The 19,641-nt window shown below is 48.0% G+C and overlaps 1 protein-coding gene across 4 annotated transcripts in view; it reads left to right on the top strand.

Annotated features, from left to right (window-relative positions):
• Positions 1 to 19,641, top strand: part of nexn (nexilin (F actin binding protein)) — a 91,083-nt gene that overhangs the window by 52,099 nt on the left and 19,343 nt on the right. For 2 of the 4 annotated variants that reach the window (XM_072510405.1, XM_072510402.1), the window contains 4 exons: positions 5,386 to 5,565; positions 6,950 to 7,147; positions 16,490 to 16,558; positions 18,861 to 19,064. In XM_072510405.1, coding sequence (XP_072366506.1) covers positions 5,386 to 5,565; positions 6,950 to 7,147; positions 16,490 to 16,558; positions 18,861 to 19,064 — 651 coding nt within the window. The remainder of the gene's footprint in view (positions 1 to 5,385; positions 5,566 to 6,949; positions 7,148 to 16,489; positions 16,559 to 18,860; positions 19,065 to 19,641) is intronic. The other 2 variants (XM_072510403.1, XM_072510404.1) reach the window with 1 other exon arrangement.

Raw genomic sequence — 19,641 nt, 5'->3', positions numbered from 1 at the left:
TGCTTCGGTTTCTTCCCACAAGTTCTGAAAGACGCGCTTGTTAGGTGAATTGGACATTCTGAATTCTCCATCAGTGTATCCGAACAGGTGCCAGAATGTGGCGACTAGGGGCTTTTCACAGTAACTTCATTGCAGTGTTAATGTAAGCCTATTTGTGACAATAAACATTATTATTAATAAAAAGGGCAGCACGGTGAAGTAGTGGTTAGCAGTGCTGCCTCACAGCGCCGAGGTCCCAGGTTCGATCCCAGCTCTGGGTCACTGTCCGTGTGGAGTTTGCACAGTCTCCTCGTGTTTGCGTGGGTTTCACCCTCACAACCCAAAGGTGTGCAGGGTAGGTGGATTGGCTTCGCTAAATTACCCCTTAATTGGAAAAAATGAATTGGGTACTCTAAATGGGCGATTCCCCGATATGGAAGCCAAGTGTTCGCGCCCAATCCTGCGCAAACGCAGTTGGGCCGCGCCATCCTGCACATTCACGGGGAAAGTCTTACTCACGTCGGCCCCTCACCAACATGGCGCTGGTGATCTGGGGCCGCGCGCGGAAGGTGGTAGGCCCGGGGGGAGGTTGGGGGGGGGGGGGGGGGAAAGAGAGGCCGGTCTGCTGATCAGTGGGCCCCGATCGCGGGCCAGACCCCATCGGAGGCCCCCCCCCCCTCCCTTTCCCCACAGGCCGCCCCCCCCAGAGTTCCTGCCGGCTGCGACCAGGGGTGGACGGCGCCGGCGGGAACCTGTCATGTCGTAGCGGCTGCTCGGCCCCTCTGGGCCGGATAATCGCCGTTCGCCAGTTCTCCGAGCGGCCCGGTGTGAATCGCGCGCCGCTGGTTTCCGGGGTGTGGGAGAATCGCGTGCGGGGGTCGGGGCGGCATGGCGCGATTCGCGCAGAGCCCCGGCGATTCTCCCACCCGGCGGGGGAGGGGAGAATAGCACCCTATATTTATGGGGAAAAAATTATGAATAAAAGACAGGGCCAAACATTTCAAATTCAGTGACAAATTGAAAGGAAGACTTGTGTTTATACAGGGACATTCGATCAAAGCGATTTAGAGTCAATGAAATACTACGAAGCTATAGTAAATTAGGAAATTGGAAACCAATTTGCAGACAGCATGGTCTCACAAACAGCAATGTGATAGTTACCAAATAATCGGTACTTTTCGTGATATTAGTTTGAGGGTTGGAATCATTGAATTTACAGTGCAGAAGGAGGCCATTTGGCCCATCGAGTCTGCACCAGCCCTTGGAAAGAGCATCATACTTACGGCCACGCCTCAACCCCATCCCCGTTGCCCAGCAAAACCCCACCTAACCTTTGGACACTAAGGGGCAATTTATCATGGCCAATCCACCTAATCTGCGCATCTTTGGACTGTGGGAGGAAACCGGAGCACCCGGATGAAACCCACGCAGACACGGAGAGAATGTGCAAACTCCACACAGACAGCTGGAATTGAACCCGGGACCCTGGAGCTGTGAGGCAGCAGTGCTAACCACTGTGCCGCCATGGTGCCCCAATATTAACTAGGATACTGAGGAGAATTCCCCTAACCTTTTTTAAAATAGTGCTATGGGATCCGTGTACAACAGAGAACAGATTGGGCCTTGGTTTACAGAAGATGTATAGCACCAGATCAGGACATGCAGCCCAAGCCAGTGTTTCTGCTCCTCAATCCTTTGCTCCCCCAAATCTATCTTTGTCAACCTCAATTCTTTTTTCCTCTCATGCTTTTCTAACTTCCTCTGGAACACATCAGCACAATTCACTTCAACCGCTCCCTGTGGTGGCGAGTTGCAGGTTCTCTGCTGACGATCCTATACTGACGACCTCTAGTTTTGCTCTTCCCCCACAAGAGGAAACATTCCCTCTGTACCCACTCCCATCAAAACCTTTCGCCAATTTGAATTCCTCTATTAGATCACACTTCAGTCCCCTTTCATTAAGAGAAAAGAGATCCAGCTTCATGATCCTGTTCTGATACGTATGCCCATGCATTTCTGGAATCTTCCTTGCGAGTCTTTCCTGCGCTTTTCCCAGTGTCTCATCCCAATTCTCTTTCCGCACCAGCTGTGATTGATGGGAATGGGCTCCCTGTGCTGCCAATGTCTACCAGGAATTGCAATGTACAGCCATCAATTTTCTATCCAGTCGGTCATAGAGAGAGAGAAACAAAAGAAAGACTCGTCTTTCATGACCTCCGGACATCCCACAGCATCTTTCAAGCAGCCGAGTACTTTTCAAGTGTGGTCACTGGTGTATTGTAGAGATTAGTGTAGACATTTCCACATAATCCGTACAGTGCAGAAGGAGGTCATTTGGCCCAACGGGTCTCCACTGACCCTCCTAAAGAGCACCCAACCAGGCCCACCGCCCTCCCCACCCCACCCCTCGCCCCCTGCAGCCTCACGCATCATCATGGCCAGTCCACCTAACCTGCACAACGTTTGGACAGGGGGAGGAAACCGGAGCACCCAGAGGAAACCCATGCAGATACTGGGAGAACGTGCAAACTCCATACAGTCACCCAAGACCAGAAATGAACCTGGGTCCCTGGCGCTCTGAGGCAGCAATTTGATATTTCCTAGTTTTCTCTCAACTCCAATTTCTCCCTCTTTATTTTTCTTTCATCATCTTTTGCCGGTTTCTAAGATGTTTCCAATCTTCTGGTGTATTTGAAATCTTTGCAGCATTGTGCATCTTTTCTTTTAGTTTGATATCCTCCTTAACTTCCTTAGTTAGCCCTGGATGGTGCATCCTTCTTGGAGCGTCTTTAGTTTTCAATGGAATACATCATTGTTGAGAGTTAAGAAATATCACCTTAAATGTCAACCACTTTTCTTTACCATCTTAGGTTTTAACCCATTTTCCCAGTCCATGTCTGCTAACTTGTCTTAGTGTCTTTCTTCTTTTAAAATATAAATTTAGTGTTCCCAATTCTTTTTGATCCAATTAAGGGGCAGTTTAGCACGGCCAATCCACATACCCTGCACATCTTTGGGTTGTGGGGTGAGACCCATGCAGACAGGTAGAATGTGCAAACTCTACACCGACAGTGACCGGGGCCGGGATAAAACCCTCAATGCCATGAGGCAGCAGTGCTAACCACTGCGTGTGTCTTTATTTAAAACACTATCTTCAGACCCAAATTTCGTGCCTTCAAATTGAATGCAAAATTCCAACCTGTTATGATCACTCTTACCAAGAGGATCATTTACTATGAAGTCATTTATTAACCCTGTCTCGTTGCACATCACCAGGTCTAAAAAAAGCCTATTCAGTCATTCGATCCAGAGCATATTGTTGTGAGAATCTGTCCCAAATACTCTATGAATTTATCCACCAGGCTATTTTTGCAAATTTGATTCATTCATCCAATTTCGATGAAGATTAGAATCACCTATGATTATTACTGTACCTTTCTTATCAGCTCCCAATATTTCTTGATTTATACTCTGTCACGGTAGCACGGTGGTTAGCACTGTTGCTTCACAGTTCCAGGGTCCCAGGTTCGATACCCGGCTTGAGTCACTGTCTGTGCGGAGTCTGCACATTCTCCCCGTGTCTGCGTGGGTTTCCTCAGTGTGCTCCGGTTTTCCCCCACAGTCCAAAGCTGTGCTGGTTAGATGGATTGGCCATGCTAAATTGCCCCTTCGCGTCCAAAAAAGGTTAGATGGGGTTACTGAGTTGCAGGGATGGGGTGGAAGTGTGGGGTGCCTTTTCCAAGGGCCAGTGCAGACTCAATGGGCCGAATGGCCTCCTTCTGCATTGTAAGTTCTATGGTCCTACAGTGTAGCTGTCAGGGAGGCTAAAAACCATTCCAACCAGTAACTTCTTTCCCTTGTTATTTGTTATGTCCTCCCAAACTAATTCTACATTTTGATCTTCTGAGCCAAGATAATTTCTCACGACTGTACTGATTTCATTCTTGATTAACAGTCACCCCCACCGCCTGTACCTTTCTTCCTCTCCTTCCAAAATATCAAATAACCTGAATATTCAAGTCCCAGCCGTGATCAACGTAGCTTTTGTTATATATTCATCCGGGCGGCATGGTGGCGCAGTGGTTAGCACCGCTGCCTACAGTGCTGAGGACCCGGGTTCGATTCCGGCCCCGGGTCACTGTCCGTGTGGAGTTTGCACACTCTCCCCATGTCTGCGTGGGTTTTAACCCCACAACCCAAAGATGTGCAGTGTAGGTGGATTGGCCACACTAAATTGCCCTTTAATTGGAAAAAAATAATTGGGCACTCTAAATTTATTTTAAAAAGATCATATTCATTTGTTCATTTCTATTTGTACTATTTGGAAGTAGTAATTTGACAAGGAAGTATTCCATGAATGACCTGACACCAGGAATTGTTGAGGAGCAAAGGGACCTTGGCGTGTTTGTCTACAGATCCCTGAAAGCAGAAGGGCAGGTTAATAGGGTGGTGAGAAAGGCATAGGGACACTATTTTACAAAATTACAAAAACAGGGAGGTCATGTTGGACTTGTATAGAACTTTGGTGAGGCCACAGCTGGAGTACTGTGTGCAGTTCTGGCGCCACATTGTAGGAAGGATGTGATTGCACTGGAGGGGGTGCAGAGGCGATTCACCAGGATGTTCTCTGGGATGGGACATTTAAATTATGAAGAGAGGTTGGATAGCCTTGGGGTGTTTTCGCTGGAGCGGAGAAGACTGAGGGGCGGCTGATCGAGGTGTAGAAGATTCTGAGGGGCGTGGATAGGGAGCAGCTGTTCCCCTTAGTTGAAGGGTCACTTGTGAGGGGACACAAGTTTTGGGTGAGGGGCAGGAAGTTTAGGGGGGATTTGAGGAAAACCTATTTACCCAGAGGGTGGTTATGGTCTGGAACGCACTGCCTGGGAGGGTGGTAGAGGCGGGTTGCCTCACATCCTTTAAGAAGTACCTGAAGGAACACTTGGCACGTCATAACATTCAAGGCTATGGACCAAGTGCTGGCAAATGGGTGCAGACTTGATGGGCCGAAGGGCCTCTTCTGCACTGTGTGATTCTGCGATGCTGTTCATTCATTCACCTTGTTACAAATGCGTTCAGATGAATTCCGCCTTTCTCCCATTTTTCTCTATTGGATTCCATATTGTTTCGAACAATAGTGAAGGTGCAAAAACGGTCTGCTTCAGTGAATCTCGACCGTCAATCAATCGGGTAGTGAGGACACGGTTTGCTGTCCAATTAGGCGGGGCACCTTGAGGAGCGGCCAATGGCAGGAGCAAGGAGGGTGGGTCCAGGTGTGTGGGAGGTCATGTGGTAAAACCTCCCGTCCAATCAGAGTTGACAATCTGAATCTGGGCACACGCCCTTTGCTGATATTTTATAATCACCTGTTCTGAAGCTAATCTTTGCCTCGCGTTCTTGCATTGAAAGGAAAATGACGAGGGGCCAGAGAACACGGCCGCCTGCAAGAGCGAAATCCGTCCTGGGAAGTTAAAACTCAGCTTTGAAGACATAGAAAAGCGGAGACAGGATGAGGAAAAGAGGAAAACAGAGGAGGAAGCAAGGCAGCGGATTGAGGAAGAAAAGGCTGCCTTCGCTGAAGCAAGGAAGGTTGGAACTTAATACTACAGCTTAAAGCCCTGACTAAAATCAAAACCTTCTGCCCTTACTCGGTCCGTATCCCTCTATTTCCTCCCTATTCATATATCCATCCTTCAAATGTTGCGACTGTGCCTGCTCCCACCATATCCTCACTCCCTGCGTGAAAAACCTACCCTGCACATCTCCCTTAAACTTTCCCCCTTGAACCTTGAACCTTTGCCCACTTGTAATTGACACTCCCACCCTTGGGAAAAGCCTCTTGGCTCTCCACCCCGTCTGTGCCTCTGATAATTTTGCAGACCTCTAGCAGGTCTCCCTCAGCCTCCGTCTTTCCAGTGAAAACAATCCTAGTTTATTCAACCTCTCCTCATAGCCAACACCCTCGAGACCAGGCAACATCCTGGTGAACCTTCTTTACATTCTCTCCAAAGCTTCCACGACCTTCTGATAATGTGGTGACTAGAACTGCACGCAATACTCCAAAGGCGGCCTAACCAAGATTTTACACAGCTGCAAATAATTATTATGATTTCCCAACTCTTGTACTCAATGCCCGGCTGATGAAGGCAAGCAAGCCATGTGCCTTCTTAATCACCTTGGCCACCTGTGTTACCACTTTTAGGGAACTGTGGACCTGCAGGCCTAGATCCCTCTGTATGTTAATGCTCTTAAGGGTTCTGTCATTTACAATATAATTCATATCTAGATTTGATCCTCCAAAATGCATCACCTCACATTTGTCCAGATTAAACTCCATCTGCCATTTCTGTGCCCAAGTCTCCAAACTCTCTAACTCCTGCTGTATCCTCTGACAAATCTCGGCACTATCAGCACCTCCGCCAATCTTCGTGACATCCGCAAACTTACTAATCAGACCACCCACAATTTATATATACGACAAACAACCGAGGTCCCAGCACTGATCCCTGCGGAACACCACTAGCTACAGATCTCCATTCTGAAAAACACCCTTCCACCGCTACTCTCCGTCTTCTGTAACCAAGCCAGTTCTGTATCCATCTCGCTAGCCCACCCCGAATCCCATGTGATTTTAGTTTGTAGTTTTCTTTTCCCAGTCTTGCCCCACACCCCCCCCAAACCTTTTTTGCTCGATTGACAAGGACAAAAAACTCATCTGCATTTTTAACAACTTCATCTTCTTGACCTCTCTGACCACTTTCAAAAATTAGTGTCAAAAAATGTTAACCAGAAAATCTCAACTAGAATGATATATATTTGAAGTAGATTGCTGGGTGAAGGATATTCAAAATGCGATTGGATACTAAACGGGATAGTTTGGATGTTACAAGAATGGCCTTTGGGGGCTAAATGGCCTACTCATTTTTCTTTGCCTTCTCTAACATCCCAATCTAATGACTCAATTGTATTCAAGTGTCTAGCTGAAGATGAAGAAGATCTACCCAGTCTGAGTGTGGCTCAGAAGGACCCAATGCGACCCGGGAAGCTAAGGCTAAGTTTCGAAGAGCTGGAGAAGCAACGACGTGAAGAGGGGCAGCGCAAGGCCGAGGAAGAGGCTCGCAAGCGTTTGGAGGAAGAGAGGAAGCAATTTGCAGAAGCTCGGAAAAGCATGGTAGGCACCGCACGCTGTAATGATCCCCGAAAAGCAACGGGTGTTTATCGATAGTGAAAAGGCTACATCTTTGTGAACTTCCTCAATGTGGAGTTCTCCCCGATTGGTTGCAGCAGAATCTATGGAAACCGGTTTGATTGAGCAAATGGGATTTCAGGCCAAGAAATTGTGGAAAGTACACCCTCCCAACCCCCACCCCAAGGAAGAAGCGGGTGATTGGTTGGATACCAGGCATGCTCCCTGACCAATGGGCAGTCCTCCCTCCCCAGTTACTCTTACATGAGCAGAGCCCGCCCAGGTGATCCAATTCTCCCGACAGCAATACAGAGAGATCCATCTCTATACAGTGCAACAGAAAGAGGATTGGGCAAGCAGGGTCAAGTTGTATGGCAGATCACTGTATAAGAGAGGTTAACCTGACCTATCCCCATCCTGAGGGGCTACCGTTGATCAGAAACTGAACTGTACTAGCCATATTAATACTGTGGCTTCCAGGGCAGGTCAAAGGCTAGGAATCCTACGGCGAATAACTCACCTCCTGACTCCCCAAGACTGTCCACCATCTACAAGGCACAGGTCAGGAATGTGACGGAATACTCTCCACTTGCCTGGATGAGTGCAACTCCAACACTCATGAAGCCCCACACCATTCAGGACAAAGCAGCCCACTTGATTGGCATCCCATCCATAAATATTCAGCCCCTCCACCACTAACTAACAGCAGCCGTCTTGTGTACCATAAGATGCACTGCAGTAACTCACCAAGGGTTCCTGTGTACCAACTTCCAAACCCTCCACCGCGACCATCTTAAAGGACAAGTGCAGCAGATACCTGGGAACCCCACCACCTGAAGTTCCCCAGAGATTTATGGGGAGGCCTGGGTGTAATGGTATTGTCACTGGACGAGTAGTCCAGAGACGCAGGGCAAGATCTGGGGACCCTGGTTCAAATCCCACAAGGGCAGATGGGGAAATTTGTATACAATAGAAAATCTGGAATTAAAAGTCTAATGATGACCATGAAACCATTGTTGAAAGCCCTAAAAAAACAAATTTGGTTCACCAATGCCCTTTAGGGCAGGATATCTGCTGTCCTTACCTATCTGACTACATATGACTCCAGATCCACATGACTCTGAAATGGAGAGTAGTTAGGGATGGGTGATAAATGTTGGCCCAGCCAGTGACACCACATCTCGTATATTAATTTTTAAAAAGCCACTCACCTTTCTGACTTGGACACATATCGCTGTTCCTTCACTGTTGCTGGTCAAAGCCCTGTAACTACCTTCCTAACAGCACAGTGGGTGTACGTACACCAGATGGACTGCGGTGGTTCAAGGTGGTGGCTCGCCACCAGCTCCTCAAGTTCAATTGGGGATGGGCAATAAAGGGGTAGCACGGTGGCCTCACAACGCCAGGGCCCCGGGTTCCATTCTGATCTCGGGTGATTGTGCGGAGTCTGCACGTTCTCCCCGTGTGTGCGTGGGTTTCCTCCGGGTGCTCCGGTTTCCTCCCACAGTCCAAAGATGTGCAGGTTAGGTGGATTGGCCATGCTAATATTGCTCAACCGTTAGGTGGGTTACAGGGATTGGGCCTAGGTGGGGTGCTCTATCAGAGGGCCGGTGCAGACCCGATGGGCTGAATGGCCTCCTTCCTGCAGTGTAGGGATTCAATGAATAAACACTGGCCGAGCCAATAATTCCTACATCCCACGAATAAAAGTTTAAAAATACAGTGTGAAATAGTAGCCTTTCCACAAATATTTCTAATCCTTCTCTTTATTTATACTAGTTTTTATTTTAAATTCTTGAATGTCAGTGTTGCTACGGGACGCCATTAACAACCTGGTCAAGGGTGTCCGAGAGCTAAATATTACTGATGGACACGATCATTAATCCAGGATCCTTCATTAATCCATCCATTGCCATTATTATATCAAGCCATGCGTTGCAGATGGTCCTCAAAGTGCAACAAGGCCAGGTCCAAATGTACTGGGGACTCTGAGGAGCAAATATGGGCTCAAAACTGTACAGTCTGGAAACAAGGCAACTAATGGGCATCACGGAGATTATTAAATATTGTATGGCATGCCTAAAATAAAACCAGATTATAATTATATTAATCTAGGACCAGAGGAAATATATTTAAATGAAAAGCCAATGTAAAATGCACAATGCAAAATTCCTCGGTCAAAGAGGGATCCTTTGACCTGACAGAGATATAATATTGGAGGCAAAGGGAGGAACTTTGATCGACACGGACCCTTTCATGACCTCAGGATGTTTCAAACTCGTTCAGGGCCAGTTAAATACTTTTGATGTGGAGTCACAGTTATAATGTAGGGAAAAGTAGCAACCAATTTGCAGGCAGCAAGCTTCCATGAACAGCAATAAGCTTCTGACCAGATAATTCTGTGCAATCCCATTATTAATGTTGAGAGATGAATATTGGGTTTTCAAATCCTGGCTTTTCAAAATATAAAGAGCTGGATCGTGCCCTTTACTGAAATCCTCATCGTTTAAATACAAGTCCTCCAGATACCACCATGAGAAGATCAGTATTGACAAAATAAGAGTCAGACCCCAGAAAAATGGAGATTTATATGCATGGAGAATAGGGGAAAAGGCGAGATATTAAATGAATACTTTGCATCTTTACCAAATAATATAATGCGTCACGGGTCATGCTGAAAGAGGTAGTTTAAAAAATAATGGGTGGGATTCTCCATACCGCCGCACCCGTTTTCTGGCGGGGCCGCCCCCGCCGGAAGGGGGGATCCTCTGTCCCGTCAGCCGGCCAATGGGGTTTCCCATTGTGGGCACCCCACACTGTCGGGAAATCCGCAGGCGAAACGGAGGATCCAGCCCCATGACTTTCACAAGGTGTGGCCGCGTTGGCGCGGCCCACATTTATTGCCCGATCCTGGGTCAGAAATATCAAGCCTTTGAAATTGATAAATTGGTGTTGGACAGCTTGCCTGTTGATCAGGCACCAGAAACCGACACGACGTATCCTTGGATACTGAGGGAAGTGAGAGGTGAAATCTCAGCAGCGTTGGCCATAACGTTCCAATATTCCTTCGACTCCGGGGTGGTGCCAGAGCACTGGAGAATTAAAAATATTACACACCTGTTCAAAAAAAAAAAAAGGCGCAAGCTATTATTACAAGCCAGCCAGTTTAACCTTGGAGAACATTCTAGAAATGATCATTTGGAACAAAATTAATACTCACTTGGGCAAAGGTTTGTGAAGGGAAAATAATGTTTGACTAATTTGCTTGGGCTTTTTGATGAGGTAAAGGGGGGGGGGGGGTTTGATGAGAGTAATACTGTTGTGTACACGGATTTAAAAAAAGGCAAATTGATAAAATGCCACACAGCAGCTTTGTGAGCAAAGTTGGAGCTGGCGGAATGAAAGGTAAAGCAGCAACATAGAGTAGTGAACAGATGTTTTTCAGACTGGAGGTAGGTTTATAATTTAGTTCCCCAGAGGTAAGTGTCTTGCTCTTCCTGTTCTACATCAGTGACCTCGACCATGATGTGCAGGGGACAATTTCAATATTTGCAGATGATACGAAACTTGAAAATGAAAATGCAAATCGCTTATTGTCACAAGTAGGCTTCAAATGAAGTTGCTGTGAAAAGTCCCTAGTCGCCACATTCCGGCGCCTGTTCGGGGAGGCTGGTACGGGAATTGAACCGCGCTGCTGGCCTGCATTGGTTTGCTTTCAAAGCCAGCGATAAGAATAGGGGACTTCTGGTGGTGACCCGTTGGGTGGCTCATGCCAGAACTTTCGTTTTTTGGCCCTTTTCTCCCAGATTTCAGGGGGAAATATTATATGATTGGTCTTCAAAAGAGTGGTGATAATTAGAGGATGTTGAAAACCCAACAGAGGAATACAGGACAAAAAGGAACAAGCCCATGTCCATATCCAAATGCAGCAAGACCTGGACAACATCCAGGCTTGGGCTGGCAAGTTACTTTCGCACCACACAAGTGCTAGGATATGACCATCTCCTACAAGAGAGGATCTAATAATAATAATAATAATAGCTTATTGTCACAAGTAGGCTTCAATGAAGTTACTGTGAAAAGCCCCTAGTCGCCACATTCCGGCGCCTGTTCGGGGAGGCCGGTAGGGGAACTGAACCCACGCTGCTGGCCTTGTTCTGTATTACAAGCCAGCTATTTAGCCCACTGTGCTAAACCAGCCCCTTTTAACCATCGCCCCTTGATATTCAGTAGCATTATCATCGCTGAATCCCCTACAATCAATATCCTGCAAGTTAACAATGATTAGGAAATGAACTGGACGAGCCATATTAATACTGTAGCGACCACGGTAGGTCAAATGCTATGGCGAGAAACTCACCCCCTGACTCCCCAAAGCCTGGTTCACCATTTGCAAGGCATAAGCCAGGAGTGTAGTGGAATACTCTCCACTTGCCTGGATGAGTGCAGCTCCAACAACACTCAATAAGCTCGGCACCATCCAGGACAAAGCAGTATGCTTTATTGCTCCCCCTTCCACAAACATTCAAACCGTCCACCACCGACGAACAGTGGCAGCCGTGTGTACCGTCTACAAGATGCACTGCAGTAACTCGCCAAGGTTCCTTGAACAACACCTTCCAAACCCACGACCACTACCATCTAGAAAGAGAAGGACACCAGATGCCTGGGAACCCCACCACCTGGAGGTTCCCCTCCAGGTCTCTCACCACCCTGACTTGGAAATATATCGCCGTTCCTTCACTGTCGCTGGGACAAAATCCTGGAACTCCCTCCCTGACAGCACAGTGGGTGTACCTACAAGTCAGGGACTGCAACAGTTCAAGATGTCAGCTCATCACCACCTTCTGAAGGGCAATTAGGGGTGGGCAATAAATGGTGGCCTAACCAGCGACGCTCACATCCCGTAAGCGAATTAAAAAAAATAATTTCAAAAAAGGTAGCCCCAGCCTCGCACACGAGTTGAGGCGTTCACCCTCCGCAGCACCTCACACCACAACCCCTGCTCCAGCTCTTCCTCCTACTTGGCTTGACACCATATCCTCCTCCAACATCCTCCCGTATCTCGCCGAGGTGACCCCCCCCTCCAGTCCCATCACTGTCAACACCCTCTCCAACAACGAGGAACGCGGTGCCACTGGAAAAATCAGAAAGACCTTCTTTGCAAATCCTGCACCAACCTAGAGGCCTTTCCCCCCGCCGCAGCATCCCAACCTTCTCCATCAACTCCTCCAGACTCGCAAACCGCCCTTCCAGAAACAAGTCCTTCATCTCCATCACCCCCTTCTCCTCCCATCCCCGAAGCCGAGCATCGAACCTCACCGGCACAAATCCGAGGGAATCACGGCGTCAACGTCGACCCCGTCCCTAAAGTGCTGCCGAAATTCCCTCCATATCTTCAACGTGGCCACCACCACCGGACTCCTTGAATACTTCCCTGGGGTGAATGGGAATGGTGCCGTTGCCTGCGCCCACAACCCTGACCCCTTGCAAGAACTTGCCTCCACCTTCACCCTCAAAGCCTTACCCCAGCCATGCACCTTCCTGGCCAATAATAATAGAACAGGTTTGGAAGGACCAGACCCCCTGACTGCCGCCTTCTCTGAAGCACCGTCTTCCTAGCCCTTGCTACCTTACCTGCCCAGATGAATGGCAAACTCAACCGTTCCACCTCCATTAAAAAAAAATGTTTTCCGCAAAAAGACTGGTCGGCACTGAAATAATAAAAACCGTGGCAAAATATTCATCTTTATTGCCTGCATCCGGCCTGCCAACGATAGCGGAAGTCTGTTCCAGCTCACTAAATCCGCCTTGACCCCCAGGCTCGTGCAATTCAATTTATGAAGCTGGGCCCAGTCTCGAGCCACTGTCACCCCCAGGTACCTAAACAGCAAACCCCCAAACCTCCTCCTGGCCCCGGAGAAGACACCAGAAAGAACACTTTTTTGATTCTTCCCAAGGTGTTGGCGTTTAGGTTGAAAGTGCCTTCCCGCAGGCGATTGGGGTGGATCAGACGGAGTTTGTCATGGGTAGGCAGTGTCCTTGAACATGTGGCGCTTGTTAAACGTGGTGCACTTCCCATCAGAATGCAGGGGTGGGGGGGGGCGGGGGAGAGCACGATGTGGTGGTGCCGCTGGATGCGGAGAAGGCGTTTGATCGGGTAGAGTGGAGTTATTTGTTTGCGGTTTGAGATTGAGCCTAAGTTTGTGGCATGGGTCGAATTGTTATATGAGGAACCGACGGTGAATGTTCGTACGAATGAGGTAAACTTGGGATATTTTCGGCGGCCTAGGGGAATGAGGCAGGGGTGTCCCATGTTTCTCCCCCCTTGTTTACGCTGATGAGAGCGCCCTTGGCCATTGCACTGAGGCGTTCGGAGAAGTGGAAGGGAATAGTGAGGGGAGGGGGGTGAAGCGTAAGGTGTCCATGAACGCTGATGACCTTTTATTGTATATTTCTAACCTGGGTCCCATGATGGGGGATATAATGGGGCTGCTCAGGAGGTTTTTTTTTTTTTCGGGATATAAACTGAATTTGGGAAATAGCGAGTGTTGTTTTGGTTTCTTCTCCGGGGGCAGCAGCTGGCTTGGGGGGATTGCCATTCTGTGTGGCGGCAACTCACTTCAAGGGGTGCAGGTGGCTGGAGACTGGGCCCGGCTCGGTAAGTGGAATTTTACAAGCCTGGTGGGTAGGGCCAAGGTAGATTTTCTGAGATGTGACAGCCTCTCCCTGTCCAGCTGGCAGGCTGTGTGCAGGCGGTAAAGATGAATATCTCGCCGCGGTTTACATTTTTAGCCCGGTATTTACCGGCCTTTTTGCAAAGGAATTTTTAATGGGGGTGGAGCGGTTGATTTCATCATTTGTCTGGGCAGGTATGGTAGCCAGGATTCGGAAGACGGTGCTTCAGACAAGGTGGCAGTTAGGGGTTTGGCTCTCCCGAATCTGATGTGTTACTATTGGGCGGCAAAGGGCGAGATGGTGCGGGGTTGGGGTCAGGAGCAGGAGGCCATGTGGGTGAGGATGGAGGCTTGCTCTTGTACGGGGTTGGGGTTGTAGGCGCTGGTGCCACTCCCTTTTGCCCCTGGGAGACAGGTGGTGGTGACCCCGCTGAAGATTTAGAGGCAATTTCGGCACCATTTCAAGTTGAGGGCGGGGTCGATGATGAGTTATTGGGGTATCGGTTGTGATGTTTTGCATTGTTTTGTGTAATGTATAAAATGTTAAAAAAACAAATAAAAATATTTCAAAAAAACAATGATGGGGATAGTGCATAACTTCAAAAGGACCTGGAATGGATGGTCAAATAGCAATGAAAGTTATTAATGCAGACAAGTGTGAAGTGATTCATTGTTGTAGGGAGAACATAGAACAAGGGTACATCCAAAAGGGGGCTGCAGGATGGAGGGTCCTGGGTGTATAGGTACATAAATCATTGACGGTGACGGGAAAGGTGGAGGGACTGGTTAAAGCATACGGCACCCTGTGTTTTATCAAAGGAAATTCATGTTTTATCTGTATGAAGGACTGGTCTGGCCACAACTGGAATATTGCTCTCAGGACTGGGCACCACACTTTGGCAAGGATACAAAGGCATTGAAGAAGGTCCAGAAAAGATTCAATGTTGAGAATGGGTCGCAGGCTCAAAGAACCTCAGTTAGGTAGAAAACATTTGAGATTGTGGGAGTGCTTTCCTTGAAGACAGAGGTGTTCAAATCATGAGGGATCCGGACAGAGTGGATCGGGGGAACCCGTTCACTTTGGTGCAAGGACCGAGAACCAGAGGGACACGGATTTAAGGTCATTGGGCAAAAGAAGCAGCGGCAACATGAGGACAAACCTTTTCATGCAGCAAGCTTTCCGGATTCGGAACACACAGCCCGAGAGCGTGGTGGAGGCAGGGTTAACGGAGGCTTTCAGAAGGGAATTGCATCCTTGTCTGAAAAGGAAAGATTTGGCGGGCTACAAGGAAAAGGCAGTGGGAGAATTGCTCCTTCAGAGGTCTAGGACAGACATGATGTGCCGAATGCCCGCCTTCCGTGCCGTAACCATTCGATGATAAGCATGGGGTGACGATACTGGGGACACTTTCTAGAATATGTTACGGATAATTGGAAATCAAGGAGAAGCAGGTGGAAGATTGTCCAATTCTAAGTATCTCTTTCTCTCAAGGGAAGCAGGTATCGATGGTGCGGTAGTTAGACTCGGCTGGTCTGGTCAGCCATCGACTAGAGCGCTGCATGTATCAATCCTGGGAACCACATCTCAGGAAAGATACGTTAGTCAAGGAGTGGGAGCAAGGAGCGGGTACAGTGAAGATTTACCATAATGTACCAGGTTTTAAAGGGTTAAATTACGAGAGAAGGTTGGATAGATGAGCCTTGAGTTCAGTTTTAAGATGATTAGAGAAATAATTTCCTCTGGTGGGAAAATCCAAAAAAGGTGATGGGGAGGGGACATAAAATTAAAATTGGAGCCTTGGCTGTGTGGTATTATCATAACTATTCGCAATCACAAGGATTAATGTAGTGTTGAGTGTAGCCACTTGAGGGAGCTACAGTTACAATTTATATAAGGCAGTGATGCTAGACCTTAGCGGAAGAATGTGTGCAGGAGAGAGCTAGTGAAGGTCAGGAGAGCAGCTAGTGCAAGTGAAGTTAGATTATAGTTTATACCAGTAGTGAGATTAGCAGTAGATGAGTGTAGTTAATTCTGTATTCTTAAGGACTATGTGTCGAATCCCAGTTCAGTAGTGTAAATAAAAATCACAGCTTTGTTTAAGTTCAAGCTATTTTGTGGTCTTTGTGAACACCAAGCCAACCATCCTGAAATAAGCAACACAAAGAATGCCGCAGGCTGTTGGAGAGAGAAGTTAGGGAGCACTTCTTCACACAAACTGCAACGGAAACCTGTAACTCTCTCTTCCAAAACCTGTAGAGGCAGTGGGGGGGGGGGGGGGGGGGGGGGGGATAAATTAAAGATTTCAGAACCGAGATTGACAGATTTTCGATGGGAAATGGTATTAAAGGTCACAGAGTTAAAACACAGTCATCATCTGATTGAGTGGTGGAGCAAGCTCACGAGGTTAGGCTCAACTGGGCTGAGGGGGCAAACACTCTTAACCAAGCTTGAGCCTTGCTTACAAGCATTGCAGGAACAGTATTGTGAAACTAGTTATCTTCATGTTTATGGCCAGTGAAGTCAACATAACCTTTTACTCTTTTTTTAATAATCCCGCAACGTAACTCCTGTGACGTTAGTGGTTCCGTTATTGAATTGATATTTGTGGCGGCTGTTGAAAGTTATCCAATGTCCTAATTATTTTTTAAGAGTCCAGACCAGGATAGCATTCTGAAGGAGCATGCAAGTTCACACAAGGAGGAGTATGGACCTGGCGAAGTAAGGCATAATTCATTAAAAAGTACAAATACCTGTGTAAGCAAGAATGTTAAACTCCACCCCAGCACCTCCTCTTAGCGTATCTGTCTTGCACGCAAGGCACACCTCACTCTCCACTGTCATTATGGTTTAAACTTCACCTAGATTTGAGTTAGTTTGCTGTGAATGCTGATTGTGAACTGGGCACATTGAGAATCCAGACGGGCGAAGATTGTAAAAGGCAAACTGCTGCGGGCATTTAGTGTCCAAAGAAACTGGCTTTACAAAATGGCTAAGACAAAAAAAACAAAAGTCAGCTGTTCCATCTGAGATGATGGCTGGAGAATCCAGAACACATGCATCCAATCGCAAACACCTCCTGCTACCATTTAATCTCCCCAGTGACAAAAGAAAACTCAAAAGTTAAACCTGGGACCAATGAGAGCAAAGATATATTGGGAAATTCCTCTCCCGACAGTTCGTCCTGCCTCCTCAGGGGATCACGTTCACTGTTTAAATACCGGGTCCAAAGAAAATATTGCACAGTCGATTGCACAGTTCTGCTGTGCTGAAAAGTGTACATTGGATGAGAACAAGATAGGCCCAAGATATGATACCCCTCCTACAATCAAGTAACACGCAGATACTTACAACCTATGTGGCCATTCACTTTTTAAAAAAATGTTTTTATTGGCATTTTCAAATTCACAGAGTGAAACGTGTCCAATAATTACAATTTATACAGTTTCTTATTTACATACATCTTTCTTGGTATATCTTCTCCCCCCCTTGGAATCCCCCTCTTCCGACCTGAGTGTTCTATCGCTGAGCTCCTCTTCTCCACCTCCCTCCCCCCACCCCACCCCCTTCTGTGTTTTTTTGTTGCAGGCCTTGTGGGTTCGGGGGGCTTCCTGCCCCCTCTCCTCCCCTCCCCCCGTCCCATGCTCCTCCCTGTGGTTCCCCTGGGTTTCCTCATTTTCTCCCCCCTTCCCCCTTTGTACCTCCCTGGATTGCGTGTTCTTGTCTGCGCTCCCCCAACTCTCCCTCTTTCCCTACTTGCTGTTGGCCTCGAACAAGTCTTGGAGCAGGCCGACAAATGGCCCCCACGCTTTGTGGAAGCCCTCTTCCGACCCTCGGATGGTGAACTTGATCTTCTCCAGATGGAGGAATTCCGCCGGATCTGCCAACCAGTCCGCAGCTGTGACTGGTGCTGCTGATCGCCAGCCGAGCAGGGTTCTCCGGCAGGCGATTAGGAAGCGAAAGCTAGGGCGTCGCCCTCTTCCCCATGTGTAGCTCTGGCTGCTCCGATACCCCGAAGGCAGCCACTCACAGCTCCACCCGCACCCCACAACCTTGGACATCGCCTCGAAGAAGGCTGTCCAGAACCCTCCAAGTCTGGCGCAAGCCCAGAACACGTGGGCATGATTGACTGGGCCACCCTGGCACCGCTCACATTTATCTTCCACCTCCGGGAAGAACCTGTTCATTCGGGCTCTGGTCCGGTGCGCTCTGTGCACCACTTTAAACTGCATGAAGCCGAGCCTTGCGCAGGAGGAGGTGGAGTTGGCCCTGCTCAGTGCTTCGCTCGAGAGTCCCCACCCCACTTCCATCCCCAGTCCGTCTGGCTTTGTCCAGTGGTAGTCTTGGCCTGTCCAGTAACAGTCCATAGATGTTCCCACTGTTTCCCCCCCCTTCCTTACTCTCCGTGTTTATCAGTTCCTCCAATGGTGTCCATCTCGGGGCCCTGAGGTATCCTACCATCTCCTTGCGGAGGAACCGCTGGACTTGAAGGTGCCCGAGATTCTGTCCTGTCGGTAGTTCCAGGTCTTCAGTCAGTTTGCTCAGTGTCGCTAGTCTGTCCCCCTGTAAAAGCCCCTAATTGTTAGTGTCCCACCGTTCTGTCTGCATTTATTAAAAGTGGCGTTGAGCATGGCTGGTGGGAATTTGTGGTTTCTGTAGATGGGGGGACATCTGGGGGCCATGTGGCCATTCACAGCACTGTTGTCTTCAGGACGGTACATCAGAGTAACTCTATTCCTGAAGGACGGGGCTAATATTTCTCTATCTGTACACAACACCTCAAAACTGGCTTTCAACATCAAATGAAAATTGCTTACTGTCACAAGTAGGCTTCAAATGAAGTTACTGTGAAAAGCCCCAAATGGTCAATCCTTAATTATATTTGACCACCTACACTCCCTAAATGCTAAGCAAGAGTTTGCCTTTTGGTGGGGAGGAGATTTGTGTCTCAATGAGTAAATATTACAAATTTTAAAAAGGGGTAATGTTTTTGACAAATATTGTCTTTTCCCGCCACCCATAGGTATTTGACGACGAACCGACCGGCGCCAAAAGAACGCCTTCAGATTCTGACGATGTGCACAGCCCACGCAAATTGGAAATCAACTTTGAAGAGCTTTTGAAACAAAAGATGGAGGAAGAGAAGAGACGGACAGAAGAGGAGCGAAGGCAGAAGCTAGAACAGGAGAAACAAGAGTTTGAGCAGCAACGGCAGGAAATGGGAGAGGTGGGTGCAGGAAAGGCAAAGTCGATTTTGCATTCGGTCGAGTGGCAGTTTGGAGCACATCGCGCTTCTGAAGGTGGTTCAGCTGCGGACACACTCGCTTCGGAGTCGGAAGGTTCCGGGTTCAAACCTGCGCAAAAATCTAGGTTGGCACTCCCAGTGCGGCATTGAGGGAGTGCAGCACTGCCGGAGATGCCGTCTTTTGGACAAGGTATTAAAAACCAAGACTCCTGTCAGCCATCTTGTGGACATGGTGAATATTTCTCCCTCAGTTGAAAGTATGGGGCTGACTGATTATGTTACACTTCCAGTAATCCAGAATCCTGGAATCAATGATCCAGAGACTGAGATTTCAATTCCGCCATGGAGATTTGAGAATTTGAATTCCGTTCAAAAGAAATCTGGAAATAAAAAGCGGCTGAAAGCTATCAGATTTTTAAAAATATTTTTATTCCAAACAGTACAAAAGTTTCTAGTCAAAAAGACCCACATGTAACCATATTACAGACAGTTTGTCATTTTATAAATTTTCAAATAGCCAATTGTACCCCCAAGACACCCCCCCCCCCCCCCCCCCCCC

The sequence above is a fragment of the Scyliorhinus torazame genome, chromosome 7 (genome assembly GCF_047496885.1).
Source record: "Scyliorhinus torazame isolate Kashiwa2021f chromosome 7, sScyTor2.1, whole genome shotgun sequence".
Lineage (NCBI taxonomy): Eukaryota > Metazoa > Chordata > Chondrichthyes > Carcharhiniformes > Scyliorhinidae > Scyliorhinus > Scyliorhinus torazame.
The sequence above is the reverse complement of the archived record's forward strand: the minus strand, read 5'-3'. Positions and strand labels throughout refer to the sequence as shown.